Source organism: Amblyraja radiata, chromosome 20 (genome assembly GCF_010909765.2).
Source record: "Amblyraja radiata isolate CabotCenter1 chromosome 20, sAmbRad1.1.pri, whole genome shotgun sequence".
In the NCBI taxonomy this organism is placed as follows: domain Eukaryota; kingdom Metazoa; phylum Chordata; class Chondrichthyes; order Rajiformes; family Rajidae; genus Amblyraja; species Amblyraja radiata.
In genome coordinates this window covers 26,498,305-26,517,424 of record NC_045975.1, presented here as the reverse complement: position 1 = coordinate 26,517,424, position 19,120 = coordinate 26,498,305, and the positions used below count along the sequence as shown (strand labels likewise).

General features: G+C 42.7%; 1 protein-coding gene across 1 annotated transcript in view; it reads right to left on the bottom strand.

Annotated features, from left to right (window-relative positions):
* slc22a18 (solute carrier family 22 member 18) overlaps positions 1–19,120 on the bottom strand; it is an 85,844-nt gene that overhangs the window by 50,805 nt on the left and 15,919 nt on the right. The window contains exons 2-4 of the mRNA XM_033039130.1: positions 18,693–18,790; positions 10,750–10,895; positions 10,520–10,652 (exon numbers count right to left, since the gene is read on the bottom strand). Of these exons, the coding sequence (XP_032895021.1) occupies positions 10,520–10,652; positions 10,750–10,895; positions 18,693–18,790 (377 nt within the window). The remainder of the gene's footprint in view (positions 1–10,519; positions 10,653–10,749; positions 10,896–18,692; positions 18,791–19,120) is intronic.

Here is a 19,120-nt window from a genome sequence, read left to right as displayed (position 1 = left end):
TGTGCCACTCATGATGCCAAGCTAAACTAATCCACATGCTTCCACTCCCTGCATATCCATGTGCCTATTTAAAAGCTTCATAATTATACTACTTGTATGTTGCCTTCCAAACTCAGTAATATTGGAGACACAGAAGACTGCAGATGCTGAAATCTGGAGCAAAAACAAACTGGTTCAATGGTTATTTATTATCACATGCACTGAGGTACAGTGAAATTCTTTTTTGTAAACAGTTCAGTAAATTATTACTAGACATAAACACAATCCCAGATTAAGTACAAAGTGCGTAGAAATAGCCCACTGAGACCATATATGTTTTGGTGTCATTTGCTGAAAGAACAATGGTGTCGCTGGAAGTGCTGCATTCTTACAGCGCCAGAGACCTGGGTTTGATCTTAACAACAGGTGCTTTCTATAGGGAGTTTTACTTTCTCCGGTTCGGTTTCCTTCCACATTCCAAAGACATGCGCTTAATAGGTTAACAAGTGTGTAGGGTAGAACTAATCCACAGGTGATCGTTGGTCGGCGCGCACTCGGTGGACTGAAGAGCCTGTTTCCATGCTAGTCTCTAGACTAAACCAAAGATACGAGCAAGAAATGTACATTATTTACAACGACAAGAGCAGCAAGCACATTGGAATGACAAGCCCTGACATGAGATTTATTGCTGTTCCTTCATCATAGAGGCAAAATCCTGGAGTTTGTGATCTGCTAGCACTGAGGCATTGCTTTCATCACACGGTCTGGAGCAGTTCAAGGAAGGTGCTTCATCCCAAAGACAATATGGAATGGGAATTAGATGCTGGCCTTTTCAGTGATCCCCACACCTCATGAATGTATTTTAAATAACTACATAGCCAGTTATTACTCTGAAATTAACCTTAGGGCTTAATTACAAAGTAGAAATGTCAAATTAATGGGATATTATTATTATTATTATCATCACTGCAGCTTCTTGATCAGCAATGAGAAAATTAATTCATTTTCATTTGGTCTGCAGATGCTGTCTGTGGCGTTTGAGTGTTTCCAACATTTTATACTGTTGATGGGGTATACTGAGATTGATGATAACCATTAACATGCCATTCACTTACTGCAGGGAGTGAGGTACACAATGAATGACATTGTCCACTGATCTCCTTTTTCGACGTTGTGCTTCCCAATTCGTTAACAGTTAGCATGCAACAGAATTTTTCAAACGGATAAAAGGTAATAAATCAGCCAAGTGAGTGTAAAAGTAGATTGGAAGCACTTAGAGAAGTCTGAAGAGTTCGTTCAAGTTCACATTTATTGTCACATGCACCAATTGGTACAGTGAAATTTGAGGTATCATACAGCCATACGAATAAAAAGAACACAATACACAATAGAATTTAACATAAATATCCACCACGGTGGAATCAACATTTCTCACTGTGATGGAAGACAATATAGTTCAGTCGCTCTTCCTTCTTTTATTCACCCGTGGTCGGGGCCTAGATCCCTCCGCGGTCGCCGCTACGGACGGCCCGATGTACAGGCCCTCTCGCTGGGATGAGCGGAACTCCGACGTCGGGACGGATCGGAACACACTCTGCGGCTTGGAGTTCCCGAGTTGGATGGAGCTCCAACACTGGCGATCCTCGGCAAAAGATCCCAGGCTCCGCGATGTTTAGGTCAGCACCGCGCCTGCAGCTAGAAGCTCCACAGACCACAGCTCCCTGATGTTAAAGTCAGCAGGCCCCGCGATCGGAGCTCCAACACAGGCGATCCTCATAAAGGATCTCAGGCTCTGCGATGGTAATTCCGTGCTGCACCTGCTGCTGAAGCTCTGGGCCGGTCTCCAGCCAGAAAGGCCGTGCCAATCTAGTTGGTAGGCCGCAATGGGGGGGGGGGGGGAGGAGATGCGACACAGAGAAAAGATGCATCTCCTTCCAGGTAAGTGACTGAAAAAATGGTTTCTCCTATTCCGCCCCCACCACCCCCCACATAAGACATACTGAAGAACATTAAAACATACATTTAGACAAGAAGGGTCCTGACTCAAAATGCCGTCTGTCCATTTCCCTCCTAACCCGCCGAGTTTCTCCAGGACTCAAGATTCCAACATCTGCACTGTCTTGTGTCTCTATCTCAAAGCAGTTAGTCCTGGCTCTTGGACTGGAAGCAAAAGATTAGAGTGGTGTCCTGGCTTTGCTTTTCACTAGGTACTTCCAGTTCTTCCTGGGTTCTCTGCATGTTAAACCCCTAAGGAACCTCATCCAATTTTCATTCTGCGTGAATTAAACTTATTCTGTCCCACCTGAGTTCTCACTCTCATCCCATCAATCCTGGGACACTCAGACTGAAATAATCCAACACAGGACAAATGAAAAATATCACTGCTGCAACTATGAGAATTATTTGCCTCTGTACTGTATCGATCTTGCCTATTGAATGACAGGCAAGTAGAGGCTGAACTCTGGGTATAGATATTTTACATTGTTGTTTTTTTGCAGTGTTACCTCTAAACATTTAGAACAGTATATGTAACTCTGTTGTTTTCTAGACCATTGATTGGACCTCCCACAACATCTTTGATTTCCAATTATTACCTGAGGCATGTTCTGGTATCAAGGGAAATATTTTGAGATAATGTCACCATGGAAACATCAACATGAAGAATAAATGTAACAAAAGGCAGGAAGTCTGGAGGCACGATGGGACTTGTCCAAGCCAATCTGATCTGTTGAAAGGCAGCCTTGTATTCATGAAATGACTGTTGTTGCAGAAGGACAGAGAGTGCAATTGTAAAACTTGCTAAAATCATGCAGTGGTTCCATGCTGGGATCACTTAATACAATGTCCCCTTCATGCCCGTATATGACCCACATTTTAAATGGAATCTACATGATTCGATTTCCAGTTCCTCTCCTTTGGAAGGGCTGATTTTTCATTGTTTTTATAGTTAATATTAGCATATGCTACCAGAATGACCAAAAACGAATATCTTTACAGCTGTGGTCGATATATGCATATTTAGGAATAGAAACTCCTTAATGTTTGGAACTAAAAAAAACCTTTGGTGTCGTAGACAATGTTTTTGTTGAGATTTTCTCATCCTGTGCAAGGCTGGATCTCAACCTGGGGATATTCTATGTGCTGTGGAGCTCATTGTTTTTCCATCAAACAAATAGGAAGTTCACAAATTTGCTTTTTTTAATTGAGAATACGATTTGCATCTCAACAGGGTGAAATTGGTGATGTTTCGGGTTGAGACCCTTCTTCAGACTGAAGAAGGGCCTCGACCCGAAACGTCACCTATTCCTTCGCTCCATAGATGCTGCCTCACCCGCTGAGTTTCTCCAGCATTTTCGTCTACCTACCAATGCGTCCACGATTTCTAGAGCCACTTCCTTAAGTAACCTGGGATGCAGACCATCAAGCCCTGGGGATTTATCAGCCTTTAGTTCCCATCAGTCCACCCAACGCCATTTCCTGACTAATGTGGATTTCCTTCAGTTCCTCCGTCACCCCAGATCCTCTGGCCACTATGAACATCAGGAAAATTGTTTGTGTCCTCCTTAGTGAAGACGGATCCAAAGTACCTGTTCAACTCATCTGCCATTTCCTTGTTACCCATAATAAATTCACCTTTTTCAGTCTTCAAGGGTCCAACTTTGGTTTTAACTAATTTTTTCCTCTTCACATACTAAAGAAGCTTTTACTGTCCTCCTTTATATTCTTGGCTAGCTTACTTTTGTACCTCATCTTTTCTCCCCGTATTGCCTTTTTAGTTATCTTCTGTTGCTCTTTAAACATTACCCAATCCTCTTGCTTCCCACATCTTTGCTACATTGTACTTCTTCTCTTTTATTTTTATACTGTCCCTGACACCCCTTGTCAGCCACGGTCACCCCTTACTCCCCTTAGAATCTTTCTTCGTCTTTGGAATGAACTGATCCTGCACCTTCTGTATTATTCCCAGAAATACCTGCCATTGTTGCTTCACTGTCATCCCTGCTAGGGTATCTTTCCAGTCAACTTTGGCCAGCTCCTCCCTCATGGCTCCATAGTCCCCTTTGTTCAACTGTAACACTGACACCTCCGATTTACCCTTCTTCCTCTCAAATCTTGGATTAAAACTTACCATATTATGCTCACTACCTCCTAATGGCTCCTTAACCTCAAGTTCCCTTATCAAATCCGGTTCATAACACAACACTAAATCCAGAATTGTCTTATCCCTTGCAGGCTCCAATACAACCTGCTCTAAGAATCCATCACCGAGGCACTCCACAAACTCCCTTTCTTGGGGTTTAGTACCAACCTGATTTTCCCAGTCTACCTGCATGTTGAAATCTCCCATAACAATCGTAGCATTACCTTTACGACATGCAAATTTTAACTCCTGATTCAACTTGCACCCTATATCCAGGCTACTGTTTGGGGGCCTGTAGATACCCCCATTAGGGTCTTTTTACCCGTACAATTCCTTAGTTCTATCCATATTGACTCCACATCTCCTGTTTCAATGTCACCCCTTGCAAGGGAATGAATTTCTTCCACACCAACAAAGCTTCTCTGCCCACCTGTCTGTTTTTCCGATATCAGATATATCAGTTCTCAGCCCTGGCCCTCTTGCAGCCATGACTCTGTAATTCCCACATGTCCTTGCTGAACATTATATCAAGTTAAACAAATCTCCTCTGCCTGCATGTCATCATCATCATCATCAACCTTTATTGTCATCTTGCAAAGCAACAATTGTACAGTGCAAAATAAGAAGACGTTTCCCAGGGAATACCGGAGCACCACACATAAAACTTAAACATTTCACACATAATAACAGTAAAAACAATCCAGTCCCTGATGACAGTATAAATAGTTAAAAGCAGGTAAAACAGCAACATTAAAATACAGTAAAAACAGTCATTAAAATGTCCAGGGCAGCTGATTTGAGTGGCCAGTGCCAGAGTTATTAAATTGTCAGTGCAAAGCCGCAGAATCCGGTGGAGTGACTGTTTAGCACCCTCACAGCCTGTGATCCATATCCCTCCATTCACTGTATGTCCATTTACACATCTAAAAACCTCTTAAATGCCACTATCATTTTTGTCTCCACTGACACCCCAGGCAATTTATTCCAGGCACCCAGAACTCTCTATATAAAAAACATGAACAGCACATCTCCTTAAAAAATTGCCCCTCTCACCTTAAAGCTATGTCCTCTGGTCTTTAATACTTCTACCCTGTAAAGGTTCTGACTGTCTACACTAGCTATGTCTCTCATAATTTTATATATTTCTAGCAGGTGTGTAGGAAGCAGGAAATGTTCAAACCCAATGTATTTGTATGTAGTTTTTTACCTTCTTTTCGAGAATTGTAAATAATTCCACTAAACTTTCTAGTTACTCTCTGCTTGTTGTATCTCAAACTGCTCTGTACACTGTGGCCTGGATGGTTATCCTTGCTTTCTTAAACTAGCCAACCTTCCCTGATCCCCAGCCCAGCAATTACATCCTTTCCTGCAATTAAGTCCATTTTAGAGCTCTTGTTATCAATTTGCCAAGATGGTGTCCTAATCTGGTCTACACAGAGCCCACCGCAACAAAAAAGCTCTCTTTTCTCCCAATGCTGGTGCCAGCAACCCATGAATAAAACCTCTGTCTTTCGTGCCATCCTTTGAGAACCCTAGTTGATTTTCGATCTGGGTGGGAGAAAGAGGCCTGAAGAGGTTTGGACTTATACCACCAGTCGATGCTGGAACAAAATACAGGGATTTCCTTCGTAACACCATCAGATGTAAATTCAGTTTTCGCACCCCCAAGAGGATTTACTGTATATGCGTCTGATGCAGTGCACTGTAGAATCATTAGTAGGACTTCTCTGAAGGGGGGATTAACCGATGGAAACAGTGGAGTAAGGTTGATCAATACCTGTAGTGGTTTTGAAAAAATAGAACTGTCGATCTTTGGCAAACACTGAAGTTTCGGAGCGGGAGAGCAACGTAGTCTCTAGCTGGAAAATTAAGAGGTAAATTCTGCTGGAGATCGACTTTGTTTCTCCATCACTGGCACTGTCTGAGCTGATGAGTATTTCCAGCATTTTGCTTGTATTTGTGAATTTAAGGGTATATATGTGTCATGGGGGGTGGAGGGGGTAGTTGCAAATGGTCTAATAATTCAAAGAGAAATTGAGGCAAAATGTTTTTACTCATTGAATGCAACTCTTTGCAGTTCTTGATCTAAAGGACTGTGGATATCCGACTATGTGTGACCGAGAGCTACAAGATTTTAGCATGGTTAAGGATATTATAAATGGTTGGAAAAAGGCCCAGTCATGATCTTCATAGAAAAATAAAATTACCGGTATATAACTTTACAGAATAAAAATATGTTCTTTAGCCCACTAAGTCCATGCCGACTATCAATCATTCATTTACATTAGCCTACATTAACTGCAGTTTTTATTCTCCCCACATTCTCATCAACTCTTCCCAGAAAATAAGAGCTCTAAAATGGACTTAATTTGCAGGAAAGGATGTAAGTGCTGGGCTGGGGATCAGGGAAGGTTGGCTAGTTTAAGAAAGCAAGGATAACCATCCAGGCCACAGTGTACAGAGTAGTTTGAGATACAACAAGCAGAGAGTAACTAGAAAGTTTAGTGGAATTATTTACAATTCTCGAAAAGAAGGTAAAAAACTACATACAAATACATTGGGTTTGAACATTTCCTGCTTCCTACACACCTGCTAGAAATATATAAAATTATGAGAGACATAGCTAGTGTAGACAGTCAGAACCTTTACAGGGTAGAAGTATTAAAGACCAGAGGACATAGCTTTAAGGTGAGAGGGGCAATTTTTTAAGGAGATGTGCTGTTCATGTTCTTACATGTTGATTCAATAAGTCATCAGTCAACAAATTGCTGCCTTTAAGAAAGAGTCAGCACCTTTAGGGGAAAGATCTAGTCAGCGAGTGGGTGAAAGCTCTTTTGGTTCAAGGCTACACTATTAATAGTATGAACAGCATGGTTCTTGTCACGGACCCACCTCAGTGACTGCATGAAGCTGACAGATGTACACATTTATCCTTTAAAACAAGCACCAACAACTCCCAGGGGATTTATAGTCAATGGCTGAGTATACAAACTCCTACGTACAGATAGCCTCTTTAGTAATCTCAGTCATGGTTTTGTGCTACCTCTGAATCAGGTGTGGGCTTAAGTCCCTCTCGAGACACTCAAGCACCACAATCTAGACAAAACAGCACTGTTTTTTACATGAGGCATAAAATCCTTTTGAGAGGATCTCATCCACGGTAGTGTTTAAAAGAGCAGGAGATTCATCATAGACATCCATGCCAAACTTTATCCATCAAACTCATAAAAACTGATTGTGTTAAAAGTGAGTTATGAAATGCTTTTCTTAACGTCAAGAGACCCTAAAGCACCAACAATTGCAACAGTATTATTTTTCAAAATCAGCTCGAAAGACATCTTTTGAACTCTTAGATAGACAAAAAAGCTGGAGAAACTCAGCGGGTGAGACAGCATCTATGGAGTGAAGGAAATAGGTGACATTTCGGGTCGAGACCCCCTTATGTAATTTTTCTACTGTGGTATGGAACAAAGAAGAAGTCATGAACACATGTCACAGATCATGGTTAAATCTAGCTAATCGGAGAACAGAGACAGTGGGATTAGGCTCACCCTCTCCCTTAAACCTGGAGTGCAGCCAAGCACACCCTTTGGGCTGTTTCATAGCTCCGGACAGATTTCTTACATTTATTGGTAGCCCATTGCTGCCCTCTGCTGTTGAACACATTACGATATAAAAATAAGATACAGGCCTGGTTTTATTCACATCCTTTAAAACAAAAACCTAGTTCATTCATTGCTACAATTGAAATTACCTTGAAATAAAAGTATTCATCACAGGAATTGGTTTTGGCATGCTAAATTGTGAATTAGGAAGGATACCGATCAAAATGGTGGACTGTCAATGGGATATCAATTGGTGACAGAGTTAAAATAAAATATTTTTGTGTCCAATATTGACATTGATTTTCACAATAAATTGAATCCTTCTCAGTAACAAAGGTGCAGTATTCACAGGTGAGAGACCACCGGGTGGCGCCCTACAATGGCAGCCTCGCCAACAGTCTGTCTCGTCCTTTTCTTTCTTTGTTGTCTTTAGTATGTTGTTAAATATATGTTTTAGTGTATCTGTAGCATTGTATTATGTGGGGGGTGCGGGGGAGGTGGTGGTTTGGAGGGAATTATATATTTTTTTAAATCTCCTCGACGGACATGTGATTTTTCTCCGTATCAGATCACCGTCCCCCCTACAGCCTAACATTGAAGAGCTGGCGACCTTTTGCTGGGGATCGACTTTGAGAGCTCCAACCACGGGAGCCTGCGGATAACATCGTGGAGCACGCGGTCCCTTGAGGGGGGTCGACTTCGGGATTTCCAAGCCACAGGAGCTTCGATTGTGGGAACTTCGATCGCCCCAATGCAGGAGCTTTGATCGGCGGCTGCAGAGCTTCAATCGGCGCGACTGCAGATGGTTCAACTGCCCCGGGAGAATAAGGATGAAAGATAAGACTTTATTGCCTTCCATCATAGTGAGGAATGTGGGGGAGCTGACGTGGTGGATGTTTATGTTAACATTTATGTAGTTGTGTGTCTTGTAACTTTTTTCTGGGTATGACTGTATGGTAAATCAAATTTCACTGTATCTTATATGGTACACGTGACAATAAAGGACCATTGAACCATTGAAATATGTACTTTATTGCAGGCATGCACAGTTAGGAGAGCCAGGCAAAACTAAAATCTATCAGAAAAACATGCAATGTAACCCGATTGGTAGTTTAGATTTGAACATTTAAGGGGTTAATTAATTTATATATTTTAAGTTGTTAGAAGTGCTTTGTAATGTATTGTTTTATTGTTTTATGTATAAAAGTATAATGTAAGATCTGCATCATAGAGGAAACTAAAACAACCTTATGTTTATTAGCCAGGGCAAGCTTTTTAAAAATCAAAGCTATGTGAATGGAGGAGGTCATGTGACATCTATCCTTGAAACACACTAAAAGGTGGCTATATGAAAGAGATGAATCAATGTGGCTGGAATTTGGTCTGTTCCAATATGTCACACTATGATTGGTTATCTTTCCACACAACTAGAAGATACATACACGCACGTTGAGGCGGTTGTGTCTCATCCATAGCTAATTTGCTCTAACTCAAAAATGTTAACAAACACCATTCAGGTTAATGTACAAGTTGGCAGAGAATGGAGGCACATAGATATGTAGGGGATGGAGGGATATGCATCATGTGTAGGTACATGAGATTAGTTTTTCTGTGGCATCATGTTTAGAATAAACATTGTGGGCCAAATGGCCTACTCCTATGCAGTACTGTTCAACGTTAGATGTTCTATGCTCCAGGAAAAACATCTTGTCAACAAATCAACACCTTCATTGACGGTACATGGTCTGCTGCCACATTGATGAAGTTGTAAAGAAACTTCCCATCATGCATCAGAAAGATAACATTAAAATCACTGGTAAACAAAAAATGCTGGAGAAATTCAGCGGGTGAGGCAGCATCTATGGAGAGAAGGAATAGGCGACGTTTCAGGTCGAGACCCTTCTTCAGACTGATGTCACGGGGGGGGGGGGGCGGGGAAGGAAAGGAAGAGGCGGAGACAGTAGGCTTTGTGGGAGAGCTGGGAAGGGGGAGGGGAAGGAGGCAGAAAGCAATGGCTATCTAAAATTAAAGGTCAATGTTCAATAAACTACCAAAGTGAAATATGAGGTGCTGTTCCTCCAATTTGTGCTGGGCCTCACTCTGGCAATAGAGGAGGCCCAGGACTGAGAGATCAGATTGGGAATGGGAGGGGGAGTTGAAGTGCTGAGCAACCGGGAGATCAGGTTGGTTAGTATGAACTGAGCGGAGGTGTTGGGCGAAGCGATCGCCGAGCCTGCACTTGGTCTCGCTGATGTAGAGAAGTTGACACCTGGAACAGCGGATGCAGTAGATAAGGTTGGAGGAGGTGCAGGTGAACCTCTGCCTCACCTGGAAAGACTGATAAGTAAGAGCAGAGCTGCGGGATATAGAGGAGACCCTGGTGAGAGCCTCATCTATATTAGAAGAGGGGAACCCCCGTTCCCTAAAAATTGAGCACATCTCCGGTGCCCTGTTATGGAACACCCCATCCTGGGTGCAGATGCGGCGTAGACGGAGGAATTGGGAGTAGGGGATAGAGTCCTTACAGGAAGCAGGGTGGGAAGAAGCGTAGTCAAGATAGCTATGGGAGTTAGTGGGTCAGTGAGCTACAAACCCACTGACTCCCATAGCTATCTTGTTACAAACCCACTGACTCCTATAGCAAATATGTGTACTATATAAAACAAGAAATCAAAATTAAGGGATTAGTCCGACTTCCATTTGTGCACGTTCTAGTGGGATGCAGGAGATGAGAACATAAAAAAGGCACAGCTGGAGTAACTCAGCGAGCCAAACAGCATCACTTTGTACTCACCCAAATTTGGAGATCAGCAAACCTCCAGCAGAAGAACCAACTATCATTCCCAGCCCGTATGAAATACCAAGTTTCCCAAGTGCTCCAGCCCTTTCTGATTCAGAAGACAGGTCAGTCACAACCATCTGAGCAGCTGAAAATGGTTAAAAAGGGAAGAAACACATTCTTAAACAAATCAGGCACTGGAGAGATTAATAGAAAAATGGGCGGGAAAAAGTAGCAAATTGTACCTTGCATCCCGTGCATGAATACGGAGGGCAATCGGGAAAGGAAAAGTAGCGACACACTCGTTGAGAGTCCCATCAAAACATAGGTAAGGCCAGAGGAGAGGTATGCGAGTGAGAGGGCAGCTCGACCTCCAAATAAGTCGCCAAACCTGTTGATAGAAAAATACAATATCAAAGAATCATGAAGACACAAGAGTACAGATGCTGGAATCTGGAGCAAGTAACAAACTACTGGAAGAACAGTAGGTCAGGCAGATCTGTGGAGGCATTGGAGAGCTGCTGTTTCAGGTTGAGACCCTGCATCAGCGAATGTGATTGTGAGTGGATGGAACTGATTGGGTTTTTGGTCCAGAAAGAAACAGAGTGGATAATGGGGTATGGATGTGTATAAAGACTGGATGGACATCCATGATGAAGATGAGGCAGTTGGTGCCAGGGAATTCGAAGTTATCAAAATGGTGGATGGCATGAAGGGCTTCCTGAATATAGGCTGGGAAAGACTGGATAAGGGGAGACAGGATGGAGTTAAAGTATGAAGAAATAAGTTTGATGAGGCAAGAGCAAAAGGACAAAACATTCCTTTGCAGCCACACATTAAAACACACAGTGGATAATGAAGAGACCACCAGGGAAACACTCTTAACTGTAGCTGGGCAAATCACCTGACATCATGTACAGGAAGGAACTGCAGATGCTGGTTTACATCGAAGATAGACACAAAATAATGGAGTAACTCAGTGAGACAGGCAGCATCTCTAGATAGAAAGAATGGGTGACGTTTTGGGTCGACCCAAAATGTCACCCATTCCTTCTATCCAGAGATGCTACCTGTCCCGCTGAGTTATTCCAGCATTTTGGGTCTAACACCTGACATCATGTTTGGCTCAGACACTGTGGGTCGAAGCCCCTGTTCCTGGGCTGCACTTTTCTTTGTTCTATAAATCTGAACAAGAGTTTCTATTCCTTATATAAATGTCCTTTTTCCCAAAAATATGTTGAAAACAGATTCAGAGTAAACGCCTAAAGCAATTTTAGTTTCATTATCACCTGATCACGGTGAAGATTACCTGGAAGAATACTCAAATTGCTAACAATTGTATGGGCGACACAGTGGCGCATCTGGTAGAGGCGCTTCCTCACAGCACAAGATACTCCGGGTTTGATCCTGACCCCGGGTGCTGTCTGTGTAGCATTAACACAATCTCCCTATGACCGCGCGCATTTCCTCCGGCTGCTCCGTTTCCTCTCACATCCCAAAGACGTGTGGGTTTGTAGGTTAATTGGCCTCTGTAAAAATTGCCCTTAGTGAACAGGGAGTAAACGCGAAAGTGGGATAACACAGAACCAGTGTGAACGGGTGATCGATGGTCAGTATGGACAGGGTGGGTTGAAGGGCCTGTTTCCATGCTGTATCTCTAAAACTAAAAAAAGAAGATAACTACAAAAATGGAAAGGTTTGCTGTTTTCACAAACACATTGTATGGAACGATAGTATCTGACTAATACCAAAGGGTCAAAGGAGGTCATTGAGTCAGCAATATTGGTCTGACCCTGGAAAGAATGACCGATTTATCCCCACATCCTGCTTTTTAATACCGTAATCCTGTTCAAGCATGTTCAAAATTGCCACTTAGAAATTCCAATGGAATTTCTGTATCTCACCATTTTATGTGGTGTCTCCTCATCCTGGTAGCCCCTACATTAATTATCACTTCTTTCCCGTGCCATTTTTTTTCCAATAAGTTCAACTGCCGCTTTAATGACCAATTTGCAAGAGGAAACAGTTTTGTACTCCTTCCTCTATCCAGGACTGGCTTTAAGTCGATTGGACCGATTGCTCCCAATTGGGCCCCATGCCTAATGTTCCTTATTTCGTATGGAAATACAAATTGGCTTTATTAAAAACAAAGAAACATCGATAAGAACCGCTGCACGGCCATCAGACACAAACGATCTGGTGACTATGACTGTTAGAAGTTGTTAAGAGGCACGAGTGAACAAGTAGTTATACCGCATTCCTTTGAATAAAATGAGGGCGGCGTCATTAAAAAGTCTTCAAAAGACAATAACATGTGATTGAGCGCTCTCTCTCTCTCTCTCTCTGTCTCTGTCTCTGTCTCTGTCTCTGTGTCTCTGTGGCTCTGTGTCTCTGTGTCTCTGTGTCTCTGTGTCTCTGTCTCTGTGTTTTGTACTGCTGTTTTACTGAAACCAGCTCTTTATCTTTTTGTTTCACCCCCTGTCCGTCCACATTCATCTCCCTCTCCCCCACCTTCCTCCCACGGTGCTTTGGTGGCAGGCACACCATCACGTTTACATTGCTAGTTAACCACTGATTTATTTTCAAATGGTCAGTGCAAAGTCTGCCTTCTTAAAAACTAGTATTGTTGCCAAAAGTGACTTGCTTCATGAAAATGGGCATTTGTAAAATTAAACCCCAGTGTCCTCTGAGCTACGTGTTACTGTATTGTTCAATATTCTTGCTAATTGTCGTATTAGCATTTCAATGCTGCGTGTGTTCAGCATGGGCCATCCATTAGTTAGATCGCAGCGGAACATAGTATTAAATCGCAAGCGACTGCAGATGCTGCAGATCTTGAGCAAGAAAAAACATACTGCTGGAAGAATATTGAGTTGCACCATTTAGTGAAGCCACCTAACAAAGGGTTGCTCTTTGGAGGCAAATAGTCACTTCCTGATTAACTGCTGACTCTTTTTAACTTGGCGCAGAGTGCAATGGTTACCCGTTTTCTATTGCACATATGCATGAGTGATGAGTCGAGTCAAGAATGTATAATTGTCATGTGCACTCACAACAGAACAATGAAACACAACAATGCAGCAGCATAACAGGCGTGTAAACACAATATTCATAGATTGTATGAGAACATATGAGAAACAACTAAATTCAATAACTTAACCCTGATACTAGTGTAAAAAAGCTCAGGGTGCCCCATCAAATCTTATCAATCGCTTGCTAATCGCATGACTGCATCCAACTGCTGTCTGGTTCATTGATCGTATTGCTAGATATGAACTGTTTTGGGAGAGAAAAATGCTCACGGCAGACCAAACGCGTTAAACAGAAATTAGTCAGATACTGAGCTTTACACAGTGAGAAATCATGTGAAATAATCACTGAATTTTATTTGAAATGAATGTACCTGCATGTTATACTGTTTAGTTTGGAGATACAGCCAGATAGTCCACTGAGTTCGCACCAACCAGCGATTTTGTTTTCTATTTGCCAATTTTTTTGTGCCTGATTATTTGGCGGCCAATCAATCGCTGTCTCTACGGGGGTTGCGTCCAATCACCAACCAGCTTGCCATAAAATTCCCGTCCAATCAACAAATAGGTCTCCTCCCGTCCAATCAGCCGCTGTCTCCAAGGGCATTGTGTCCAAACACATAATGCAGTTTAATGGTAATTAGCTGCTACGGTAAAGGTTGGAAGCCAGTGGAGGTACTGACAGTCAAACGGGAGCAGGAGAGATTCAGACAGTGAATAATCCATAGCACCTTCGTGTACAATTTCATAATATATACTAAATAACTGGGCTGACAGACCTTGGCTGGGAACCTGGGGCTCACCAAAATTGTTCCCAATTGGGCCCCGCAACCCCTAAGACCAGCCCTGCCTCCAGGGCCAGCCTTAAGCCGATTGGACCGATTGCTCCCAATTGGGCCCCGCGAGTAAGGGGGCCTCTCGTCAGAGTTATCTACTCTCAGCTCGGGTAGATCTACCCCAGATGGAGGGGGGGGGAGAGAGAGAGTAGAGGGGTGAGGGGGAAGAAAAGGGTAGACGGGAAGGGGGGTGTGAGGGGGAATGGAGAAGGGGGAGCGGGCGAGAATGGAGAAGGGGGAGCGGGGGAGAATGGAGAAGGGGGAGCGGGGGAGGTGTGTCGTTCTCTCGCGGTCCCAGGGCAGCGCACCCGCCCCTCCAGTCGCCGTGCTTCACGCACACAGCCCTGGCTCCACCCCTCTCTCTCCCCGGGGAGACGCGGTGAACAATAGGGGGGTTGCACGGAAGGTCACTGGGTCATAGGGCTCGACGCACGGAGCCGCTAAATCCAACTGGAAGACATCCGTCACTTCCGGTATATGTTATTAATGCTAGAAACGCGTACTTTCCTACATGTTAAAAACCGCCAAAATGTTGAATTTTTGCGCTGAAAAAAATTGTGGGAGTCGGGTTAAGTGTGAGAGACATGTACCTAACTTCAAAATTCCAAAAGTGAAGCGAAATGAAGGTATAGATAGAGAAGCGAGAACTGAAGGGACTACAGCAGCTAAAGTGCTTGGTAAACATTGAAAATATTGGGAATTATCGCGTTTGCTCACTGCATTTCATCAAGTAAGGCATTATTTGTGTTTTTTCTTGATTCCTTTGGTATCTAAAAATTCTCAGAAGTGATAAATCTGGCTGTATATTTTTCTTCAGATGCGTTTTCATTTTGTATGTAAAAACCCACGAGAACCATGGGCGATTTAAAAAAATTACAGCCAGATTTATCACTTCTGAAACTTTTTAGATGCCAAAGGAATCAAGAAAAAACACAAATAATGCCTTAGTTGATGAAATGCAGTGAGCAAACGGCCAATGTTCGACAAGCACTCTGGCTGTTGTTGTCCCCTTCAGCTCTCGTTTCTATCTACCGTCATTTCTCCTCACTTTTGGAATTCTGAAGCATGCTAAATGTCTCTCACGCTTATCCCGATTTCCATAATTATTTACAGCGCAAAAATTGACAATTTCAGCGGGTTTAAACGGGCCCGCTACGCTGGAAACAATGGTAAGTGCCTACCTGCAGTACATCGCGTGTAATCCATTTGGAGTAGCGTAGCAACAGTACGAGTCATGGGTCGTGACCCGACTGCCGTGAAACCTCCCTATACACGGAGGGCCAGGCAGGGGGTTGGAGCAACATTTACAAACCTCGGCCTCAGCTCACATTCGTCTGCCTGGACCCCGGCATCCGCTCCCGCCGCCAGCCCTCTCCCTCCCTTCTCTCCTTCCCTTCTTCCCTGCCTCCCTTCTCTCCTTCCCACCTTCCTCTCTTTTCCCTTCTCTCATTTGCTCCATCCTTTCTCTCCTTCCCTCTCTCCTTTCTTTGCCTCCCTCCTGTCCTTCCTCCCTTCCCTCCCTTCTCTCCCTCCCTCCTCTCCCTCCTTCCCTCCCTTCTCTTCTTCCCTCTCACACACACACCTCACGCACAGACAACTAACACACACACATCATGCACAGACAACTAACACACACAACTAAGTTAGGATGGGGTAGAAGCCCAAAGGGTAGGATGGGGCTGAAGCCCAAGATTTAATGACTGGACTGGTTTTTCACCAATGGTTATTGCTTTTCCAGGATCTATTTAATTAAATCACTTTTTTTTTTTCATTTCACAGTCACTAAAACAAGTGGTATTGTAACTATGTACTTTTCAGAGGTGATCTACACGTTTTGTTTGTTACTTGTAGGCTTACAGGTATGCAATTTTATATTAAAATGTAGCTTAGATCTGTTTGGACAATTAAGTCGCATGCACTTTTTAAGCGCACATTTTGATTACTTTCCATTCTACCATAGAGATATAAAGTCTATAATAGACTTTAATTATATTTCTATGAATCTACAGACCTTGGCTGGGAACCTGGGGCTCACCAAAATTGTTCCCAATTAGGCCCCGCAACTCCTAAGGCCGGCCCTGCCCGCCTCTATCTGTTTCGTCATGATTCTAATTCCCTCTGATAGTCCTCTTCAACCTTCTCTTCTTTATGATCAACCCCAGATGACATGACCCTCATTTCTGATAACACTTTGACACACAACCTCCTTTTCTGCTAAAATCTCTTGAAATTCTTTCTAAAACGCTTTCCCAGAATTTTACACATTACTCCAACTGAGGCCAAATCAGTGATTCATAGAGATTAATATGGCCTGCATTTTGTTTGTAATCAATGTCATAGTTACAAAATCAAACATCCCATAACCTTTCTTAGTTAGTTTATTGAGTTGCCCTGCTGACTTAAAGTATTTATGAATTTGCCACCCCTATTGCTCAAAGTGCCAACTATCCATTAATTTCTCTCCCGCATTGGATCTGCCATTTTTCCATTTTGCCACTGTGTCTGTATCCTTCTTAGGCCTGCTACAACCTTGCTATACACTATTCCGTCAAATTCTGCATTATTCATAAACTTCAAAAGTTGATTCCTTATCTTCAAATCAAGGTTACCCACATATAATAAGTAAATTGTTAGCTTGGATTGTGCTGGGTTTTGCAAACAATTTCATGGCCAACTGAATTCACTTCTATGTCTGCTTGCATGCTTGGGATTTTGGTTTATTTGTACAAATCTAGAATTTGCAGGCAGATTCCTGATAGATTATCTGTCCTTGCATTCTTGTTTACAAATGCTGCACTGGCTTCACCCTGATGTTGAATATCATAAAATGTAATCTCATGATCACAGATTAGCTAGCTGATGGTTAGTGCAATTCCTACAAAGTTCCACGCTCACAAAAGAGCCTGAAGCATCATGCAAGTGCATCCCATTCTTCAAGAAGTCCACAATCCTGGCAAAGCTGCACAATGACGCTACTCAAGGAAAGGAGCTGAAATCCATTCTTCGAGAGTCGTGTATAAGTGACATTCTTAAAGCAGTGGTGAGCCCTAAACTATGATCCTTACACAGATCAGCAATCAACTTGATTATTCTGAAGCTAGATCAGCCATGACTGAATGGCGGAGTAGACTTAATGTGCCGAATGGCCTAATTCTGCTCCTAGAATTTATGAACTTAAAAAACATTTAGCATAACAGTGACCTGCATTTTACAGTCAGAGCTGTCCAGGTAAGGGTGCATGGCTGGGGCTTGCAGAAGATTACACATCGCAAGTGCCTTTTAAAACACTGCTCCACAGTAAATTGAAGTTGGGGTGTGGTTCTCTTTATATTCTTTGGGTATAAGCTCTGCAGGCAGGAGCCAGCCTTCCTCTCCTTTCTTGGGGTCATTTGTCATATTTGTCATGTCTACATCCATTATCTTCCAGCTCTCATTCATCTCAACCATTCGGAAGGCTGTGGGGTTGAGGGAAAAAAAGATAATATCTGGAGGAATGTCTACATCAAACGAGAGGACCATAAGACATAGGAGCAGAATTAAGCCAATCAGTCCATTGTGTCTCCTCTGCCATTTGATCATGGCTGATCTATCTTTCCCTCTCAACCAATTCTCCAGCATACTCCCCATAACCTTTGACACCCTGAGTGATAAAAAAAATCAATCTCTGCTTTATAAATACCCTATAACTTGGCCTCCACAGCCATCTGTGGCAATGAATTCCATAGATTCACCACCTTCTGGTTGAAGAAATTCCTCCATATCACCATTCTGAAGGTACATCCCGAAAGCTGTGCCCTCTGGCCACTCTCTCCCATTACTGGAACCATGGAGTTTATGGCTTGTAACTACACTCCTGTCACTCCACTCTCTTGACTTCAGCTGCATGTGACTCCACAAAGATGTAAAAGTGATGAGTAATCTTTTATAGAGAACAGATGTTGTGCACAAAACATTGTGAAGTCATGCTTCCCTGCGCGTAGCCGTTTCTTAATCAGACAAAAGTAATTCACTTCAGTGAGAGAGTTTTAAAAAGCAATTTCCTTGAGAACTATTGTCATTATGTATGCTCTCTGTTCCTTTTCAAACTTCCCTCCTTGATCCAGTCACTAGTCACTGAAAATTGTAATAAACAACCAGTAGAAGAATGAAAGGAATAGGGTGAACATAGGAAGAACAGAAAAACTCATGAGCTTTAAGGTGGAAGGCACCATGTAATAGTAGTGATTACATCATAAAGGGATAATCAGGAGTGGGTGTAAATCAACTGAAGTTTCATAAAAATTGTACCCTGGAGAATCCAATTTCCTGAACCAAAACATTTACCTGCCAAACAGGGGTCCTCCCAGGAGTTGGATAATAGCAAACGTTGTCTGTAGGTAACCAAACATGACCGTATCCATCCCCAACCTCTTCGACAAATACTGAGGACGAAATATTCATGTTAGAATCGGGGATAATATATTGTGCTCTTCCACACCCAATAGCTCAGTCGACCACAGTTCTGACAGACTATATGACCTCTCCATATTTGTTGAACAGAACCATCATTGCAGTTGATTACTGAAAGTGGAACCGTAACCATCAGATCACCTGTACCAAATCCAACACATACTTTGCTCTGGACTACTATAGAAAATAGTTTTAATTTTAAATGTAAATTGAAACAGGAAGTCAAGCAGCTCTTTAAAAGCATCAAACAGTACTTGCATAGTAAATATATTCATACAATAGTCAGATTTATTCAATAGTCA